This window comes from Ochlerotatus camptorhynchus, unplaced genomic scaffold (assembly GCF_037179485.1).
Source record: "Ochlerotatus camptorhynchus isolate MF236.1 unplaced genomic scaffold, CSIRO-AGI_Acam_v1.1 ptg000244l, whole genome shotgun sequence".
NCBI lineage: Eukaryota > Metazoa > Arthropoda > Insecta > Diptera > Culicidae > Ochlerotatus > Ochlerotatus camptorhynchus.
In genome coordinates this window covers 4,408,581-4,429,118 of record NW_027040734.1, presented here as the reverse complement: position 1 = coordinate 4,429,118, position 20,538 = coordinate 4,408,581, and the positions used below count along the sequence as shown (strand labels likewise).

Below are 20,538 nucleotides of genomic sequence, written 5' to 3'. Positions count from 1 at the left end.
AGAGCGGGCAGAACTTGTTATTGTTTTTAAGTGAATATAATTTACATTAACTGAAAAATAATGGTGGATTCTGTTAGCTCTGGTTCATCATGCATAAGAGATACAGATTTAAATTGTTTCCCAAAGTTGTAGCTAATATAAAAACCAACAAAAGCTTCATGGATCATTTTATAAAACTCTGTTGATGAGAAAAGTTAGAGGCTAATGAATCCATGCCTGAGCAGCACTTCCAATAATTTAATGATAATTTAATTTTGATCAAAGAATGGCTCCCCATGGGCAGCCTTATTCAGTTCAGGGATGATCTTTCTCTATGTGTTTAACATAAACTCCCTCAATTTACTTTAAAACTTTTCAGTTTCACTTTATTTCACGACTATAACGATGACACGTTGTATTATGTACAATAGTTTACCGCTAAATAAAATTACAGCACTCTCGATATTGGTAGCTCTCGTTCCTCTCGGATAGGCATCATAGGATGTGCATGGGGAATGTGTTCAGAGATCTGACTGATCTCAAGTACCATAGAAAAAGTTGTAGTTGGTGCGAGATAAGACAATAGCATACAGGAGTCCAATGTAAAAAAAAACTATTTACAAAAGATATGGCGCTACTCAATAATCCTATAGATCGTTCGTGTGTGTGTTTCGATTGAATTTCTTTGTTCAAGTCAGAGGAGTATTTGTCAGGATCCGGTTGTAGTAGCCAACAAGCTGTAAGTTGGCTGGTTCTCTTATTTCTTTCCGCTCAGCCGGGCGATGGCAGCGTTCAAAGCGTCCAGACTGAAGTTAGGGTCATCCTGAGGTGGGTTGGCACGGATCTGCTCCAGAGTGCGCAGAACGTGTTCCGGAGCCGGAAGGTCCACGGGCAGATGAGCTCCCTGTGGCTGGAAACCGTTCTCGTCGGCAACGTAGTTCACGGTATACAGGACACCATCGGGACCGGTGTACGAGTAGCTACCGGTAGCCGTTTGACCACCGACGCCGCTCTCCTGAGCCGCGATACCGTTGCTCGTTTCGTACCGGTATTGGTAGGAACCGTCCGGGTTGACGACGGAGTCCTGGGTCAGGACCTGGGCCTCGGCATCAGGGTTTTGGGCGGCGGCCAGTGCGAGCACGGCAGAGATGACAACCTGAAAGTAAGGGGAAGAGGTGGACGGTTAAGGGTACTGGATTTTCGAAAACTGTGTTGTTTTTCTTAATTTTGTTTTTTGAGTTTGGCGGGGGTTTGAGCCTATGGTCTTCTGCTCGTTAACCGGTGGGTACGCAATGGAAATTAATATGGCTCTGATATCTTGATTCCTTGACCGATTTTTATTTAATTAACTTTCAATTGATCCGGAATAGCTTCTAGTTTGTTGGTTGCTGAGCTTTAAAAATATTTAAAAAATGGGTGGGGTCAAAACCTATTATCTAAAAATTCGTTTTGGAATCAATGATTTTTCATGATTTGTCAGAAATTATGCACATCATCTATAACTAGAAGCAATTCTAGATAGGTTAGAACCTGTTTCATAAAAATTGGTTATTTATTTTACAAGCGAAAAAGCTTGGGCTGACTAAGGTTAAGCAAAAACGGTTATCACTAGGCCACCGAACCTCTCATATTATAAGACACCTTCCATGATTAAATGGTGGATATTCCCATTCAGATCCGATGTGGATACGCTGAAATACAGCGATGTGTTCATGTTAATAAGGAAAGCAATACGACAACAATTGCTCTATAATGTAAAACAGCCTGTCACACAAAGCTGCAGCAACTTGATTGTGACTAACATGAGTCCCATAGCAGTTACCTCAACCGGTTTGTGATAAGTGTGCTACTAGGCTTCTTCTTTTGGAAAGATTATTCGGTTGTAGATCAGAAGAAATATATGTCGAAAAAGCGATTTGAGCATTCCTACACAAATGATCTAAAGCCATTTGACTCTCTTGGAGTTGGCACCTTCTTTAAGCCATACGTCTCTTCGGCCCAAAAAGTTAGAGATCGCTCCCATTTTGTAATTTCTTGGCAGATTTAGATGCAATGCAAATCCACGGCTACTGATGAATCGATCAAACTTTATCCTCTGAGCAGTTCCACGTAAAATAGTGAAAGAAGAATTGAATTTTTGAATCGACTTGCACCGATTTAAATGAAACTTTGTGGAGTTTTTTGTTAAGGGCAATAATTCAAATTTTTCCGAAATTTGGCACATCTTGTAATTTTTTTAAAATGATGTCTTTGATCGAAATGACGTCTTGGACAAATTTGTTGAAAAAGAGACATTTCTCTGTGTAAAAAATAAACATAAAATGCTTTTTAATTATTTTAAGTTAAAATTAAATTAAAAAAAAAATTTGAACCTAAATATTTCAAAACGTCTTCATCCGATTTAAAAAAAAAATCAAAAATATTCTTAACAAAAATGCAAAATTTAGGAATGTTCAAAACCATGGACACATGAAAACAATCGTTCCAAAAGTTTTCATTTTCGAGAGCTTTTTTTTTATTTAAATTAAAAAATCGGTCAAGAGCATTTCAAAATATTTAAGTTTTTAACGTTTTTTTTAGAATTCTTACATGAAATTACCAAAACCTTTTTTTTTGTTTATTTATCCTAGAAAAAAAGCATGCTTTTACTTAACAATTTTGTCACAGACTTTTTTTTTTGTCTCCTTTATTTAACGTCGGTCTCTGTTCCGCAATCTAGTGCCAATCACCGACGGACATCGATTGCCATCCATTGACGGCAATCGAATGTGCAGGAAGGCAGCTTCCACACCTGCGTAGGATATCGCACCCATTCACAACACACATGGGCCGGGACCAACGGCTTTACTTCCCTTCCGAAGGAAGACGTGACCAGAGATTTTTATGCCTCAGAAAAATCCCACCGACCTCGGCTGGGATTGAACCCAGACTCATTGGGGTGTTAGAAAGCAGTCATGCTTACCACTACACCACCGGCGCCGGCTTGTCACAGACTTCATTTTGATCAGAAATGCCGTTTCCAAGCTATAATTTTTTGAAACATTTCAAAGACGCCATTTTGGAAATTTTACAAGCTCCAAAATGGCTGAATTTTTGTAAAAAAGTGAATCATTGTCCATAAGAAACAATTATGCAAAGCTTCATGCAAATCGAAGAAGGTCAAGTTTCTTCGATTTGCCATTTGGCGTGGAACGCTCCTCTCCGAATTCCGTGAAAGTTTGCATACTTGGAGGGGCAATAAACCAATTTTGTGCTGGAATTTGGCTTTTTTGACCAGCGCCAATCAATCATAGCATGAAAACGGCTCATGTTATCGAAATGACGTCTATACAAAGTTGTAGGAAACTGGATTGATTTTTTAGATAAAAATACACATTTTAAAAAAATCACAAATTTTGGTCAAAAATTTGGAAAATAACACTGTCAAGAGGAAGTTTACCAGCCCGAAAAAAAAATAGGTGCGTTTTTATTTTTCTTAAAATATTGGGTAATTTTATCAAAAATCCAAGAAAATCAGTTTCTTCCTTAGATTTTTGTTAAAAAATACATGCACACATATTTGTTCTATCTCATCATGAAAAAAAAAAATTGGCCCTCAGCAAAACCGAAAAGTCGATGGTTTGTGTGGTAAAAAAAGTTTTTGCACGTGAATTTTCATTTTGAAAAATTAGAAAAAAATTTGAATATTTTAGATTTCTGATACCTTTTTTCAATATTTTGAGAAAAATCCAAACGTATTTTTTTTTCGGAGCGGTGAACTCCCCCTTAAAAACTTCAATATCATAAAAGTACATTTTTGAGATTTTTTAGCTTATGTTTATTTGAAAGCTTATCAAAAATGCTAACTTTTCCGACATTGGACACAATGGAAACTTTAAGTAAAAATGAAACTTAAATTTTTAGTAAGATTTTTGAACTTTTTCGGACCATTTTATAAATTTCAGACTTGGTATTGCATAACCATCAAGATAAAGGTAAATCTTAAGAAATCTTACACTTGGTAAAACATCAAAGTTATAAATATTCTGGACTTTTAAAATTTGCCAAGGTTTTGAAATCAACTTTTTAAGATTCAAAATAGCCGAATTTTATGTCAAATGTGAATGAAAAATTATGCAAAGTTTCATGAAAATAGGAGAAGGTGACATAAGATTGGTTTGTCATATGGCGTGGAATTGCTTTTTTTCTGGGACTTAGGGATTAAATTCTGTAACTTTTAATTTGTCCTAAGTCTTTAGGACGGAGCTTGTTTTCAGAGCTTGGAAATCATTTAAAGTTCCTTGAACAGTTTTCCTGATTCTGAACTAGATCATTTCGAGAAGGCTTAGAAAATATATTCACGATCCTAGATTTAAAAAAGAACGATTTCCCAGACTATAAAATCTTGGGGCATGGAATATGGGATTTTAAAGAGTGTTCTGGATTTGAACATTTTTCAAAAGTTCAGGTACGTAGATTTTTGTTTTTTATCTTAACCTCATTTTCATGTTTTTGATACTTGAAAATACGAAGGTTTTGGTAATTGTACGAAGCTGAAACTGAAGCTTTTTGTTTGCTACGATGAACCAAGCGATGTCTAAAATTAACAGATCTAAAAACCTCGTGAATCTTGATGATTTGTGCTCTTGAAAGTGAGAGGTTGGATTGGCAAATGGACCCTGCAAGAAGAACATCTTAAGGGTTTAAAAAATTGAGTGTCATTAAAGCTATATCGTTGACGCAGGTTAATCGGACCGTTTCTAATCGGAATACTTTTTAATTTGAGCCCCGCTAATTTGCGCATCGTGTTTGCTAAAAATTACTCTAACATCATCTATCTCTTGCAATGGAGTAAAGTGAAACAGAACGCATAATCAAAACTAGCCAGCAAATAAGGCTACTGGAAACACGCTTTTCTGATGCTCATAGGGTTACAAGAAGTTCAAATTAAAAATGAACCCCGTTTCCATGAATAAAGTGTCGTTCCGATTAGCGGGAGTCCGCGGTAGAATCATTTTCTAATTCTCAGACATTGATTTTGAAAGTTGCAGGAATTCAACGTGAGGTATTTAATTCCTGTTTGGTGGCCTCACAATTTGATCTTGAATGCTGAGCTCTATCATCAATCCCCTCCTACTTCGATCGTTATTTTGCTCATGTTCTTCAATTAATTTAATCTCATATACTCTAACATCACTTGGTTTACTCCAAGCAGATGATATTAGTAAGCTTGAACCCCAAATATCGCTGTCACAATAAAATAGCTCAAAAACCAAACCAAAAACCATGAAATCATCTAAGAGATAAAAAAAACATATCACTTCGCATCTTAAAAGGTTAGCTCCTGGGCTGCCAAATCCCCCCTCAAAATGTATTGCGTGAGCCAATAAAACCCTGCGAGCGCTTCCAATTTCAACATGTCTTGCGCCAAATTTCCAATCAAGCACCCTTTTGTTTATCTTTGCCCGGTCCTCCCTTTGTTCTCTCCCCCTGCGGCGTTCGACCGCGACGCGACAGTGATTTTGAATTTATTTTCCTATCGCACTTGAACCTCGGCGGCGGCGGCGGCGGTGGTGGTGTCGGCGCCGACGTCGACGGCAACTTGAAAAGCACCGCCAAAACGCCCTCTCCTGAAAGCTAACAATCGTCACTTGAGCCAACAGCAGCAGCAGCCGGCGTGTGATTTGTGTAAACTTGATTAGCTTTCAGGTCTATTGTTTGAATTTTTGCGCGAGCGCGCGCTTGACTTTGCCTTTTGGGTGGCTCGTAGAAATAAGAGCGAGGGGGAGCGCGGGGAGGGGTTTTAGGACACACTCCACTTGTCATGATGATGGGAGATTTTCTTCTCTTCTTGCTTGAATTGGTTTGCGGCACCACTCAGAACTGGGTCCATTCATGAAAACGTTAGTTGCACTCTGCTGGTTGGTTTGTTTTGTTTCCATGAATTTGTACTCCACATAGAACACTGATCACAATGATATTTTTTTTTTGTTTTCGTTTGAAGTCCATTGTTTGGAACGGAGGTCACCAAGTTCTATTCTTCACTATGATTTTTTTCCCGGAAAACTCTTTACCAAGAATCACTCATTTGTCTGTGTCACTCACCAGTTTGAACATTTTGACTGAAGCTTTTTGGCTGACGGCAGTGGAGACTAGGTTAAGCTATGATAAACGCAAATTCAAGACTGATATCAATTATCTCGCATCTTCACGCTTTTATAGGTAGTTGGTTGACACGGCCCGGGTAGCGTCCGAATGAAAGACGACCTGTCGTTCATCTCGGCTCTAGTTTGCGAGCACTCACCCGCCACCCGTCGCCTTCGCTACCTCCACCGCCACATTCCGCGAGCGTGCAGTCCGCAGTCAGGTATGTGCAGATGATCCAGAGCCACCCAATCACCCCCTTCCGACAACCCGATCGACGATCGCTCGCTCATCCGAGAGGATCGCATTCTTTCTTCGGTCGGTGACGACGACGACGACGACGACGAAGATGATCCCTCTCACTTGTTACCTACGCACCTATACGGAACAAATTCGGGCGCTCAGTCAACAACAAACCATTCGTAGGTAAATTTTTTCCCTCTGCTTTGGTTTCTTTGTTTTCATGACCCAGCGCTGGAAAACCCGGCAAATATTGGTTATGGTCATAAAGCGGTTGTGCGGGGGCGGGCTACCATTTGCACCATTCGTGCTGCATGCAAACGCCAACGGTGGAAATGGAGAGCGAATCTGAAGCAAATACAAAGCCAAGATGCACATCGACCAAATCACGATTTCAGGTTGTAGGCTGTTGATGGTGGTTTTGCGATGATTTTCATTTCTTTCGGTGTGTGCCTAATTGAAAATAATCAATAATTTGCACATTTTGATCGCGATTTGAATGCTAAACCGATTGCGCTGCGATCAATCGGGGGGTTTAACTGGACCATTGCATTTCGGTTGCAGATAGTTGATCAACAGTTTTCAACGGTTTTGAAACCGCATACATGCTTTTCAATGTTTGTTTAAATATATATATTTAGAGAAATTCACTTATTCACGTCAATCTCAGCAGTGACCACACATCAATTAGCAATTTGATTTGTTTGATTAAATTTATCTACTGCTTGCTATTGTATCGATACCAATGTCCAGATTTGTCCAAAACGGGTTGAAAACGTTTTTACAACGCTGCAAACTTCGCAGGTGAGTGTGACTATTGTCGGCAGCTTCTTTTTCTTTGGCAACCTTTCCATTTGAACCAGCTGTTCTATTATCGGCAACTCGAAATCAGCCATATTTTCTAGTGCCTATGTTTCATTTGAAGAAAAACCAGGCAAAACAAGTTTTCTCAGTCATGAAAATGTAATTATATTGAAGCTGAAAGACTAAGAAATCGTTTAGATACATTCGTGCGTGTTCTAGAAATTCAAGGCTCGCCCACGCAAACCAACATCCCCATCGGGTAAGGAAAACTTTCCTTATTTGATGGTTAGGTTGGCCTGTTTGGACGTGCCTTGCATTTCTAGAAATCATCGATATAAGTCATTGTTTACAAAAGCTGTTACGCCCTAATTCCAGCTCTATCTAGATAAACTAAATTGACTTGAAAAAGAACTGGCATCACTGATAAGTGCGAAATGTAGAGGCTTGTTTAACGCTTCAGTGGCGCCACCATGACAAATGCAAGCACATTCCCAACTAAAACCTTATTTGCAAAGAATGTGATGGTGAGTGCTATGTATGTTTGTCTGTGCTTTTGGTATCCTTGTTTAGATTGGAAACAATGTTTGCTCTCCAGCATTATTCATGAAAGCAGCCTGACGGAGAGTTTCAAAAGAAACGTGAGTGCCACTAGTATCCAATCTACGAAGCATACCGTAACAACGCTAACGCTAATTGTCTAGGACCAAATACCATACCATTATCTGGCCAAACGAAGGCCATAATCGTCAAGGAATTTTCCCTTCTCGGCTTGACCAAGGTGGCCTTGCCACGCCATCCTACCGTCCAACATCGCCCGCTGACCCGTCATCCACTCGCTTCGCCAATTCGGCGCTAGTTCCGGCCGCACAGTAGGACAGAAGTCGCTGTGTCGGCCATCCCGATTCATCATCAACGACAGCAGCCGTATGTACCGCTACAAGTGAACTAGGCTAGGTAATACGACACATAGGGGAAATGGACGTAATGTCAGCCTAAATGCCCTTAATATGAACCCATACATAAATTCAGCAATCGATTAAATAATCAATAGTGACGAAAAATATCGATAAGTACCGTCCCAATGACGCGTTCATCTAGATAAAATTGATAAATAGCCGATTTTTAACGATGGGCTCTGATTACCCAGTAGCTAGCCGACCCTGGGTGTTCCGGAGCTTGCTCTTGTCGCTTGAGTCGACCGGGTGCTGTATGTTTGATCTCCGAGTAGGTAGTTTGTGAGTGCTGAGTTCTGACATCGAGAAATAAATAACTTTATTTGTAAAGGCTCAATCGAATAAACTTTACAGAGCCAAATTATCATTTCCGTTATACCACAGACAAACAGACGTAACTCTTTAAATAAAATTATCAGATTACGATAGATGAAGCACTAAAGTCGGCAGAAGGGCTTCCACCGTTGGAGAAATATAACTTTCTCTCCAATCTGATCTTGGACAGCGCGCTTCAAACTCAAATTCGGCCGGATCCTGGAACGTCTTTCCGTAGGAAACCTCCTTCCCCTTGGTGGAACCAGCGATGCACTAAGGTTTATCGTGAAAAGTCCGACGCGCTTATAAACATTCCCGGTAACGTGGAACACCCGTGCATTTCGAAGCGTACTCGGCTCTTGAACGCGAACTCAAAGCCAAGAAACGCCGATTCTGGCGGCAATTCATGGACGGATTATCACACGAAACGTCGATGAATACCCTGTGGAACCCGGCGCGAAGGATGCGTAACCGGTCTTCAAACAACGAGAGCGAGGAGTACTCGGATCGTTGGATTCTCAAGTTCACGCGAAAAGTATGTCCTGATTCCGTGCCGGCATAGATGATTCCTCGTGAAACGACGAATTCGGTAGACGAGATCAGCCAACCTTTTTTAATGCTAGAGCTCTCACTCGCGCTCCTTTCGTGTGGCAATTCGGCTCCGGGGTCTGATAGGATCAAGTTCAACTTGTTCAAGAGCTTCCCAGACGTCGCTAAGAGGCGCATGTTGAATTTGTTTGGTCAGTTCCTGGAGCTCAATATTGTTCTGGATGATTGAAGGCGGGTGAGAGTTATAGCCATTAAAAAGCCTGGCAAACCCGCGTCAGATGACCCATCGCGATGTTATCGTGCATTCGAAAATTGTTGGAGAAAATGATCCTTTTTCGTCAGGACAAATGTTTTGAGATGAACCACCTACTCTCAGATACCCAATTTGGTTCCGTAGGGGCAAGGGAACGAACGACTGTCTCTCGTTGCTTTCCACAGAAATTCAGTTGGCTTTTGCTAAAAAAGAGCAAATGGCTTCTGCATTCTTGGATATCAAGGGGGCTTTTGATTCAGTATCGGTTGAAGTCCTTTCAAACAAACTCCACGCTTGTGGCCTTTCTCCATTAATTAATAACTTTTTGTACAATTTGCTGTCAGAGAAACATATGAATTTTTCTCATGGAAACTCTTCACGATTTAGTTACGTGGGTCTCCCCCAGGGCTCATGTTTAAGCCCCCTTTTGTATAATTTTTACGTCAGAGAAATTGACAATAAATTATATCGTCCTGCCATTTTCCACAGAGATGGCGCTGCATATTCAGGTCAAACAAAGTGAACGACAATTTAAAGGAACTAGTCAAGGACTTTTTCGTTCAGTTTTTTCCCGGAAATTATTGTTAAACAAGCTACAATTAAATAAAAATGATTTTTCCCCATACAGTTTTACCTGCTTTAATACCAGTCCCCAGAGAGCCTAAAACTTCAAATTTGAGAGAGAAAATTTCCTCTCACTAGTTCAATTTCTCAACATTCCATGTATTTTGATGACACTCTATTTGTGATTTCCCTCTCATAGACTACAAAATAGAGTACCTGACACTGCAAAACATGTCTGGTACCTCTATATATGTATTTTGATTAACATCCGAAGTTCCTCCTTTTTACATATTCTGAACAAAAGATACTTTCTGCTCCGCCCCATTCATGGAAATTGACGGGAAATCCTGTGAGGGGTGAGCTATTTTGTGTGCAGAATGTGTAAAAGGAAGGGACTTCGGATGTTAATCTAAATGCATATATAGAGGTATAAGCCATGTTTTGCACTATACTGTCCTCTGTGAACATTTAACGGAAAACAAATTATGTGTAGTTTCCGATAGATGTCCCCGCCAACAACAGCAGTGACATATGATGGAAAATGAATGCAGAAACCTGACAAAATGATTAATTGTCTAAGTGACAACTGCACGTTGAGACAACTTGCAGATGACGGTGTAGTGTCTAAGACAGGGCCCAAAGGGGTTGACCTGCAAGGACCCTTACAGGATACCTCAGACAGTTTGTCTACTTGGGCTATCCAGCTAGTTATCGAATTCTCCTCGGAGAAAACTGAGTTGGTAGTTTTTTCTAGGAAGCATAGCCCAGCACAAGCTTCAACTTTTGGGTAAACCGATCACTCATTATATGACTTTCAAAAATCTTGGCATCTAGTTCGATTCTAAATGCACCTAGAGATCCCACATTGAGTAGCTGAGACAAAAATGCCAACAAAGATCAAACATGCTGGGGGCTAGATAATTCTGGAGAAGGCCTGGCCCCCTTGGCACACCCATCCAAAATCCGTAGTGAATATCCCCATGTATACCCCATTGCTCGAGACTATTTATCAAGAATGGTAACAAGTGTTCCGTCAGAGAGGCTTTTCTCTAAAACTGGTGAAACACATAATTGGTATCGGCTCAATGCTAAACGCATGGCTCAATTAGCTTTCTAGGGATCCGTCTCGGATGAATTTAGGGATATCTGTATTAAGTACTCTCCGTACTTACCTGCTTTTACACTCCGACCTTCTTATCGTTTTGTTTCATACCTTAATCTTTCGTTTTTTTTTTTAAATCGTTCATTTAATACCATTAAAACGAATATGTTAAATCACTCCCCTAATCAAGTATCCTGAGCAAAAACTTCCACATGTCAAATGAAATCAAAATAGTCATTAACTATATTCTCATCATGTATGTATGTATTTTGCACTCACTACTTTTACTGCGTACGAACTACACAATTTATTTCGAAAGGATTTCAATCATCATACCAAATGACTATTATAAGTGAACCAATCAGAAAGGCATAACAAAATTATAACAACTGGAGTTATTTATTTAACAAAAAAAAATGTAACAGAACGTGTTATAAACATTGACTGGTTAGTTGTTAAAATAACAAAAATCATTACAAAAATTCGTCGAGTGGTAACAAAATTAAAACAGATCTTTATATGATTATATCATAATTATTACAAAATTAGATAGAATCTATGGCATTCAAAAATATAAATGTATATAACAACCGTTAGAGATTAGATATAAAATTTGCCATATTTCTAGCAATGGTTTTGTCATTTAAAGGGTGAAACGGTCAAAATTTGGTCAAGGGAAAACGCGTGTAAATCGGTGAAATCGTTTATTTAAAAAATTAAATTAAATTTCTTTTTCAAGTTCAATTAGTATAAAATTCAGGAAAAATATTCAGTTAGGCTTCCGCTTTTCCAAATCCGAATTGCCGGGCCTTACGCTTGACCCCTGCCATCAGATTTTGTACAGCCACCTTGTCCACCTTCTTCGCCGCAGAAAGCCAGTTTGCCTTGAACTGCTGCTCGCCCTTAGCAGTTTTTTTGGTCTTCTTTAGGTTCCGTTTGACAATAGCCCAGTATTTCTCAATTGGGCGGAGCTCTGGCGTGTTGGGAGGGTTCTTGTCCTTGGGAACCACCTGCACGTTGTTGGCGGCGTACCACTCCATGGCCTTTTTACCGTAATGGCAAGATGCCAAATCCGGCCAAAACAGTACGGAACAACCGTGTTTCTTCAGGAAAAGCAGCAGACGTTTATTCAAACACTCTTTCACGTAAATTTCTTGGTTGACAGTCCCGGAAGCTATGAAAATGCTGCTTTTCAAGCCACAGGTACAGATGGCTTGCCAAACCAGATATTTCTTTGCGAACTTTGACAGTTTCATGTGCTTGAAAACATCTGCTACCTTTCCCCTTCCTTTTGCCGTATAAAACTCCTGTCCTGGAAGCTGCTTGTAGTCGGCTTTGACGTAGGTTTCGTCGTTCATTACCACGCAGTCAAACTTCGTCAGCATCGTCGTGTACAGCCTCCGGGATCGCGCTTTGGCCGTCGTATTTTGTTTATCATCGCGATTTGGAGTCACTACCTTCTTGTAAGTCGATAGTCCGGCTCGTTTTTTGGCTCGATGCACGGTTGTAGACGATACACCCAGCTTATTTGCGGCATCTCGAAAAGAGAGGTTAGGGTTTCGCTTGAAACTACCGGCAACTCTCTTTGTCGTCTCAGCGGCTTCCGGTTTTCGATTTCCCCCCGATCCAGACTTCCTGGCTGTCGACAAACGTTCCCCAAACACTTTAATTACATTTGTAACGGTTGATTTGGCAACTTTTAGCGATTTTGCCAACTTTGCGTGCGAGTAGCTCGGATTTTCGCGATGCGCGAGCAAAATTTTGATACGCTGCTCTTCTTGCTTGGACGGCATTTTGACAACTGAAGAGTGAATTCCAAAATCAAAATAGGAGCAACATTCTACACACACACACCTTCAAAATGAGGGGTGTTCAGGTTTTTTAAATGCAAAATTGAAAGAAATACGTCAAGTTGATATTGACCAAATTTTGACCGTATCACCCTTTATATTTAACTTTTTTTTTAATCTAAGTCAAATAATTAATTGGAATTCATCAACTGTAGGTCATTTTAATTAATTAAGATTATGCCAGAATTCGTTTCACAATGTGTGGTGCTTCATCAGCCAAAGATTTTGCAGCAGCTGGTTTGTCTCCCCGATAAATGCGGAGTTCCGAAGCCGATCTGAGAAAAAAAGGTTGTTTTAGTAATTCTGAATGAATGAATGGCTTGGTTGCCGTCGTTCGTGGTCTTCCACATAGATTGTTAGAGCATTTTCCATCAAATCATGAGATTCCTCTGGCGATGGAATTTCATTCATCATCTGGTTCAAAAGCAGAAGGCTGCCAATATATTTCGGATCGCGGTCGGTAGAGTTTTCTGATGACGAATCAGAAAAATCGGAAGATTTTATGCAAGCAAAATTCTTCGAAGGATACGACGAACGATGTTCCAGAGCGGTATTTATTATTAATTATTAATTCAAGATAGACAAGACTAAGAACTACACCCAACCGGTGGATGTAAGATTCGCTTACAATTATGTGGGATTCATCATCATAGGATGTTAGTGGACAAGAAACCACTACATCGCCTGCATGGTCAATTTCTAACATTCGTTGCGATGTTCATGAACAGAGGATGATAGGAAACGGAACTAACATTCATTGTAATAGATTTTTGGTTTGCGTGTACTTATCTTTTTTCAGGAGCTACGATCAATTGGCAAAATTTCATGTCAACATTCGTGTCAAAGACATAATGTTTATGGCACTGAATTTTTACATATGGCACAAGCTTACCCAAGGAGGTTTGGAAGACTTTATAAAAATGTTGAATGTTTTCACGATAGGCAAAACTTGTCACGATAGCAAAACATGAATTGTCATGATGGCACGGTTCTCCTCTGACCGTTATTATAAAAAAATAGTTCCATCAAAAGTGAGTATACCTATCGATTCGTTAGATCATTCTGCATCTCTGAAACAAATTTAAAAAAATCGTAGGGCGCATTTTCGAGTTACGCCATTTTAAAGGCGTAACTGCATAAATCTCACTAAAAACAGGGAAATTCCATCACGTGTTCTTATTTTACATGCACAAATCGAAACACTCGCTGTTTTTTTAGAGAACACAAGTAGGCATTGACAATCGTTTTTGGCAAACGAGCCTTTTGTGAGTTGCAGCGCGCTTTGTTTTGCTTGAAATTTTATCAATCAACAAAAAAAAAGTGTGCATTTTATGCCTTTCAAATCAAAAAAAAAGGTTAGACCGATCTCCAGTGCAATACGTCAAGTGACTAGGGATCATTACTTAAGCGATATTGATGTTCGCGAGTGGTATTATCCGTCCTCAATATGTGTCAAGTGTCGGATTTATTGCAGCCCTGTAAATGGAAATAGCAGAAAAGTGGTCCTACATAAATACAAGTTTAACTATTCTAAGAGTACGAGAACAAATTCAAAGTACACTTGTGAAGTTTGTGAGGCTGTCCAGCTAAAGTATGGTAAAACTCTACCGGAAACAGTTCCTAGAAAGGAAAACCAGCGTAATTCAAAACCGAGCAATTTAAACACTACTAAAGTCATACGCGAGGTCATACGCATGTGTAATACTTGTCTAACGGAAATCGGACGAGGGAAGAATCACGTTTGTACTGTCACTGAGCGTTCAGAAAATTTAGCAAGAATTCTGAAAGAAAATAATTCTCCACCAAAGGCATCAGAAGCAGCTGTGTCAAAGTTTCTAGCCGAAAAAGTCTCAACTTCTGGTAAAACAGCAACAGATGTATTTCAGAATGTAGCTTTAACGTTTTATTTGTTTCATACAGGTTCTGAAAACATTCGCTTATCAAATCGTCGAGGAGAACCATCCGTATTTCTAAAAGCTAATTCTACTGTATCTTTGAAAGAACGGAAACGCATGCGGACGGAAGATATGTTCAAAGTGAAGGCGGAGAATAACTTGAGCATGCGGAAGACTCTTGGTAAAATTTTATTTAAGATTTGCCAAAGCTTTTGATTTGCTTATTGGTTAATTGATTTACAGGCATCATGAAAGGTTTAAAACGAGGTGGAGTGAGCTTTGAAACTGGCTTAAAAGGAAAGCTTTCCAAACTGAACTCACAGCTTGGAGATTTTTTTAGTATTGTAGAGCTAGGAGAATTAGCCAAAGGTAAAACTAAAAAAGGTACATATTTTAAAGAAATCTAAATTAAAATGCTCTTTTCTAGCTGAAAACGTCCATCTTGGTCAATGCGCTGATGTTCCACTTATATTTTGTAATAATATAGGGTAGAGAACTACTTCGGCCTAATCACCCATTTTGGGCCTATCGTGCAGAAAACACAACATAATTCCATGATTTCAGAGTTAACAAGTCAATTATGAGTTTGGTACGATACTTTAGTTAATAAACTACCGAACGAAGTCAATGAGAACGCGTGATATGAAGGTTTGCACCCATAATTCACAAAAACAAAAGAAGCGCTCCGACCGAATCAATTTTTATCTTCATCCGATAGGCCGAAGTGAATTAAATTGCATTTCAATGGCGTTTCAATGCGTTAGGCCGAGTTTATAATCCGTAGGCCGAGTTTGGCGTCAAGAAGCAGTGTTAGACTTTTGACAATATCTCAACGATTGGTTTCTCTTTATCAAATCTTACGGTACTTACAGAAAGGTAAATAAATTTGGAAGCCATCAGTAATAATAGCATTCCGTTTGGTGCTAAACTCCGCTAGATTAGGAAAGACTTAATAGGCCGAAAATGGGGTAGTTAACCCTACCTGAGTTGCTTCAACGAATCAAGAAAAGTAGACACGCCAGTGAGGAAGAACTTTTCATAAAGCTTGGTATCGACGGTGGAGGAGGATTTTTTAAGATCACTTCACAATGTCTCTCTGTTGTATCCAAAACCCAAAATAAGTCCGCAGATTATTTTAAAGACAGCGGCGAAAAATATGAATAAATTTTTCTAATCTGGAATGGTTTTTTGAAGCTGAATAACTTGGAATCGAGTATTGCCGGTGATTTAAAGATCATTAACGTGATTATTGTAATAATGGCGCATTCATCTACCTCTCTGTTGTATCCAAAACCCAAAATAAGTCCGCAGATTATTTTAAAGACAGCGGCGAAAAATATGAATAAATTTTTCTAATCTGGAATGGTTTTTTGAAGCTGAATAACTTGGAATCGAGTATTGCCGGTGATTTAAAGATCATTAACGTGATTATTGTAATAATGGCGCATTCATCTACCCACCCCTGTCCATATTGTGTAACAGAAAAATCAAACCTTGCAGTGCAAAGTGGAGTGCCCCGAACGATTGGAAACATTCGGGAAAATTCCAATAAAGACCCATGTTCCAAAAATCTTAAAAAATATACTAGCTACATTTAACCACCGCTGGTTTTTGGCCAAGACAGCACCCCTGTTTTGCTGGTATGCCCTCCGCCTCCACTTCACGTGACACTTGGGATCGTGAACATGGTTTTTCAAGTAGTGGATAAACAAAGTCCAGACTGGGCAGATTTATGGATCGGAAAGGCTCAAGTACGACATCAACAGCGAACATACGGTTTTACAGGACGAGCATGTCACAGTCTCCTTGATGCTGTCGATGTTCTCCGAGAAAACGAAGATTTGCTAAACTATGTTGATATAAAGTACAGTTGTTTTTCGATCAGCAGGTATAAAATTAATGACTGTTACTTTTTATAGGTCCTGAAACACTTTCAAAATGCGTACAAGAAATGCTTCTCATTCGAACTTGTACCCGGATTTGAAGAAGATATTAATAAGTTTGTCATCTACCAAAATCGTCCAAATACCATATAACCAAGTTTCACGTGAAAGAGTTTTGTAACGCAACTGGACAAGGTTTGGGTTGGCACAACGAGCAGGCGTCCGAATCGGTTCACAGCGACTTTTTATTGACTTGGGAAAGATACAAGACCACGAAAACATCAAAGATATTCAAATCTCAACTTCTGCGTGCTGTCATTGATTACAATAGTGGTCATTTGTGTTAAACCACTTTGAGATTCATTAATTATATTTAGGTTTATTAGTTGACAGTTAATTTATATAAAACTTAAGCCTTAAATTAACGTACAAAACCCTTTTTAATTCCAAAAATTAGCAACCGTTACAAATTATAACCATGTAATTAATATATAAACACTCTGCAATCGACATTTCATGTAATGTTGCATGCAAAATAAGCATATGTGATGGCATTTCACTGTTTTTAGTGAGATTTATGCAGTTACCCCTTTAAAAGGGCGTAACTTGAAAATGCGCCTTACGATTTTTTAAAATTTGTTTCAGAGATGCAGAATGATCTAACGAATCAATTGGTATACTCACTTTTGATGGAACTATTTTCTTTTTATAATAACGGTCAGAGGAGCACCGTAGATGGGTATGTCGTCTTCTTGTTCAATAATGACAGCACACTAACAACCTATTTTATTTTCCACAACCTGAACCTCTATACCCTGTGGAAAACTGTGGATCAATTTAAATGGACTTTTTGGTTACTTTTTCCATAGAGCAGCAAATTAGATATTTGTTTTTGAAATACTCCAAAGAAATAGCTGAATACGAGACACCGGTTATTACTGGAGAATATAAGTTAAATATTTTGGAATCATTAATATATATTTTATGTATTGATAGAAATTAAAACTGACTTTGTTATAATTCTGATATGATGAGAAACTTTGCACAAACCCCTTTTCACTAATATAACACACGTTGATATAAATATCAACCATTGCACAGTGGTCCAGAATGCAGATTTAGGTGGAATGATATGTTTTGAGCCTGAAATTGAAACTTTAGACATAAAGTCTCTTCTAAAAAATTGTTCCTTGTAGTTAGGCCCTTATTTTTTATGACAATGAATTCTAGGGTGGTTCTTATTATCATTAAAATCAAAAATCTAACTTTTTTGTTTGAATGAATTAAGGTATACATTCTTCGACAAAGTTATAGCTGAGCTAATTTCAAGCAACTTTGTTGAAAACAACTTTTTTGTATCTCTTAAATTGGCCGATTCAGAGCTATTTTTTTGAATTGAGTTACGGTGGTGCTAAAAAAACAGTTATTTTGCTCTAGTTTTCTTATTTCAAATTTCTCAGCAAAGGTGTCTTTAAATGACTTTTAGATCTTTAGAAGGCGCAAATTTTTGCTCCAGAAAGTTTGTCAATATCTTTCGCCTATAAAGAGTTATTGACGTTTCAATACTAAAAATATGCAATTTTTAGATGTTAATATCTCTGGTTGGGGCAAACAAAAAAAAAAAAGTTTTTTTACGGCATTTGAAAGGGCGTATGTTATTCTCAATAATATGAAAAAATTGGAGGTACGTTATTTTTTAAACTCGTATAAAATCAATTAGAAATTATTCATCTTGTTTACTATATTTGGGTATATCTTTTTTTTATAAAACATTCGTCTTAAAGAGTTTTAAAAGTCTCTTGCAGATGACTTTCATGATAAATTTCAAATAAAAAAGTTATTGGCAAAAGATGGATTTCATAGGACCACTCTAATGACAAATTTATATAAAATGTGCTAGTACATTTGTTTCAATATTTGGACATTTAGTGTCTTCGAAAAAGTTTTTGTTCTTAAAAATTTCCTTCCTTTGGTGTTTGCAAACGTCAGGGTGGTCCTCAAATTAGGGAATTTTTAAAACAAACTTTTTTGTTTTACAAAATATAAACATGTGTTGTTCAAAAAAGTTGTAGCTAAGTTAATTGCAAGCAACTTTGTCCAAGAAATTTTTTTTCTATCTCTTAACGTTCTCATTTTAGAGTAATTTTTCGGAGTTGACTTAGGGTGTTCCTGAAAAAAAAAATAGATTTTTAGCAATAACTTTTTTATTTGAAATTCCTCATGAAAGTTATATTCTAGATAATTTTAAAACTCTTTCAGACGAATGTTTCATAGCTGAATTTGTTGCCTGTATCTCTTTTAATGAAAAAGATATACCCAAATATAATAAAAAAGATGAATAAATTCAATTTGATTTTATACGAGTTTAAAAAATAACATACCTCCAGTTTTTTTCATATTATTGAGAATAACATACGCCTTTTCAAATGCCGTAAAAAAACCTTTTTTTTGTTTGCCCCAACCAGATATATTAACATTTGAAAAGTGCATATTTTTAGTATAAAAACGTCAATAACTCTTGATCGGCGAAAAATATTGACAAACTTTGTGCAGCAAAAATTTGCGCCTTATAAAGATCTAAAAGTTATCTGCAGACACCTTTGCTGAGAAATTCGAAATAAGAAATCTAGAGCGAAAAAAACTGTTTTTTTTAAGAGCCACCCTAACTTAATTCAAGAAAATAGCTCTAAATCGGCCAATTTAAGAGATACAAAAAAGTTGTTTTCAACAAAGTTGCTTGAAATTAGCTCAGCTTTAATTTTGTCGAAGAATGTATACCTTAATTCGTTCAAAAAAAAAAGTTAGATTTTTGATTTAAATGATAATAGGAACCACCCTAGAATTCATTGCCATTAAAATGAGGGCCTAACTACAAGAAACAACTTTGTAGAAGAGACTTTAAGTCTAAAGTTTCAATTTCAGGCTCAAAACATATCATTCCACCTAAATCTGCATTCTGGACCACTGTGCATTGATATAATTGTGTTGTAATTTTGTTATGCCCTTCTGATCGGGAAATGTCATAACGTTATATAAACTTCAGACTAAACTTGCCGTTAATTTGCGCCAACTTTCCTATGATCCGTTATATTTGAAACATTTTCGTGCTATTTTGAAAAAAAGAATCGATTCAAAAGATCGATTCAAAATGATCAATTCAAAATTATTGTTTTAATCGGTGAATCGATTATTTTCAAAAAATGAATCGGCTCACTCAAGATCGCCCAATGCTTAGTGGTAGTCGCTAGAACTATTCCACAGTCGCAGACAGTAAATGAGCAAGTCAAACGCGCACTATTTTGCCTGTGCATTTTAGGACATACCCTAAATCCCCTTATCCATCAATGAATGAGCTTGATAAAGGAGTGCGCATTTGATTTGTATTGTCGCATTAATGGCCCTTCGCTCTATTTCAATTTCGGTTCAATTTTCACACTGCCTCACTCTAATGGATCTATCCTCTTCAGAACTTTCGCTAGCTAATAAATTATCGCATTAAAGCTGTGCGTCTTATGATCCAGGTGCCCGCAAAGGAAAGACCAGAATCTGATTTGATGAGGCAATGATGGGATATACCAAATTTCATGTTTGTTAGAAGGGATAGGTGGATTATTTTGAACCAAAATGGTGAATTTTGAACCTAAATGATACGAACAATATTTGTTTATGCAATAATAAACGACAACGTCTTAGCAATGCAATCAAGAAAAAATGGTCCATAATCTTCGAAATCCTTGGATTTCGGTTGTTTGTAACAGTGTGGTTTAACATTCTGTTTTATGACATCCTAGAGAATAATTTTCGCACCTATCATTCGCGTTTGACATTTACCAAAATGAAAAATAAAAAAAAAAACTTCCAGCCACCTCAATAACAAAGCCAGCGATCGTCTGTGAGCTCATCGTTGCGCTTCATAAACCGCTTAGATTGGCCATTATCGTGCTCAAGAAGATGCTTATCTGAAGAAGAAGAAAACAACAACAACAACATCACCAGTTGGCCGTTTCCCATAAGGCTAACCTCCCTGC

General features: G+C 38.1%; 1 protein-coding gene and 1 pseudogene across 1 annotated transcript; one reads left to right on the top strand and one right to left on the bottom strand.

Moving 5' to 3' along the window:
* Positions 1-721: 721 nt before the first annotated feature.
* On the bottom strand, positions 722-6,153 carry LOC135704586 (cuticle protein CP14.6-like). Its single transcript, XM_065226046.1, has 2 exons — positions 6,064-6,153; positions 722-1,135 (listed from the first exon to the last, which is right to left on the bottom strand). The coding sequence occupies exons 1-2, from the start codon at positions 6,073-6,075 to the stop codon at positions 737-739; spliced, it is 411 nt and encodes a 136-aa protein (XP_065082118.1). The 5' UTR covers positions 6,076-6,153; the 3' UTR covers positions 722-736.
* Positions 6,154-6,213: 60 nt separating this feature from the next.
* LOC135704602 (uncharacterized) lies at positions 6,214-16,857 on the top strand (annotated as a pseudogene).
* The last annotated feature ends 3,681 nt before the right edge of the window (positions 16,858-20,538 follow it).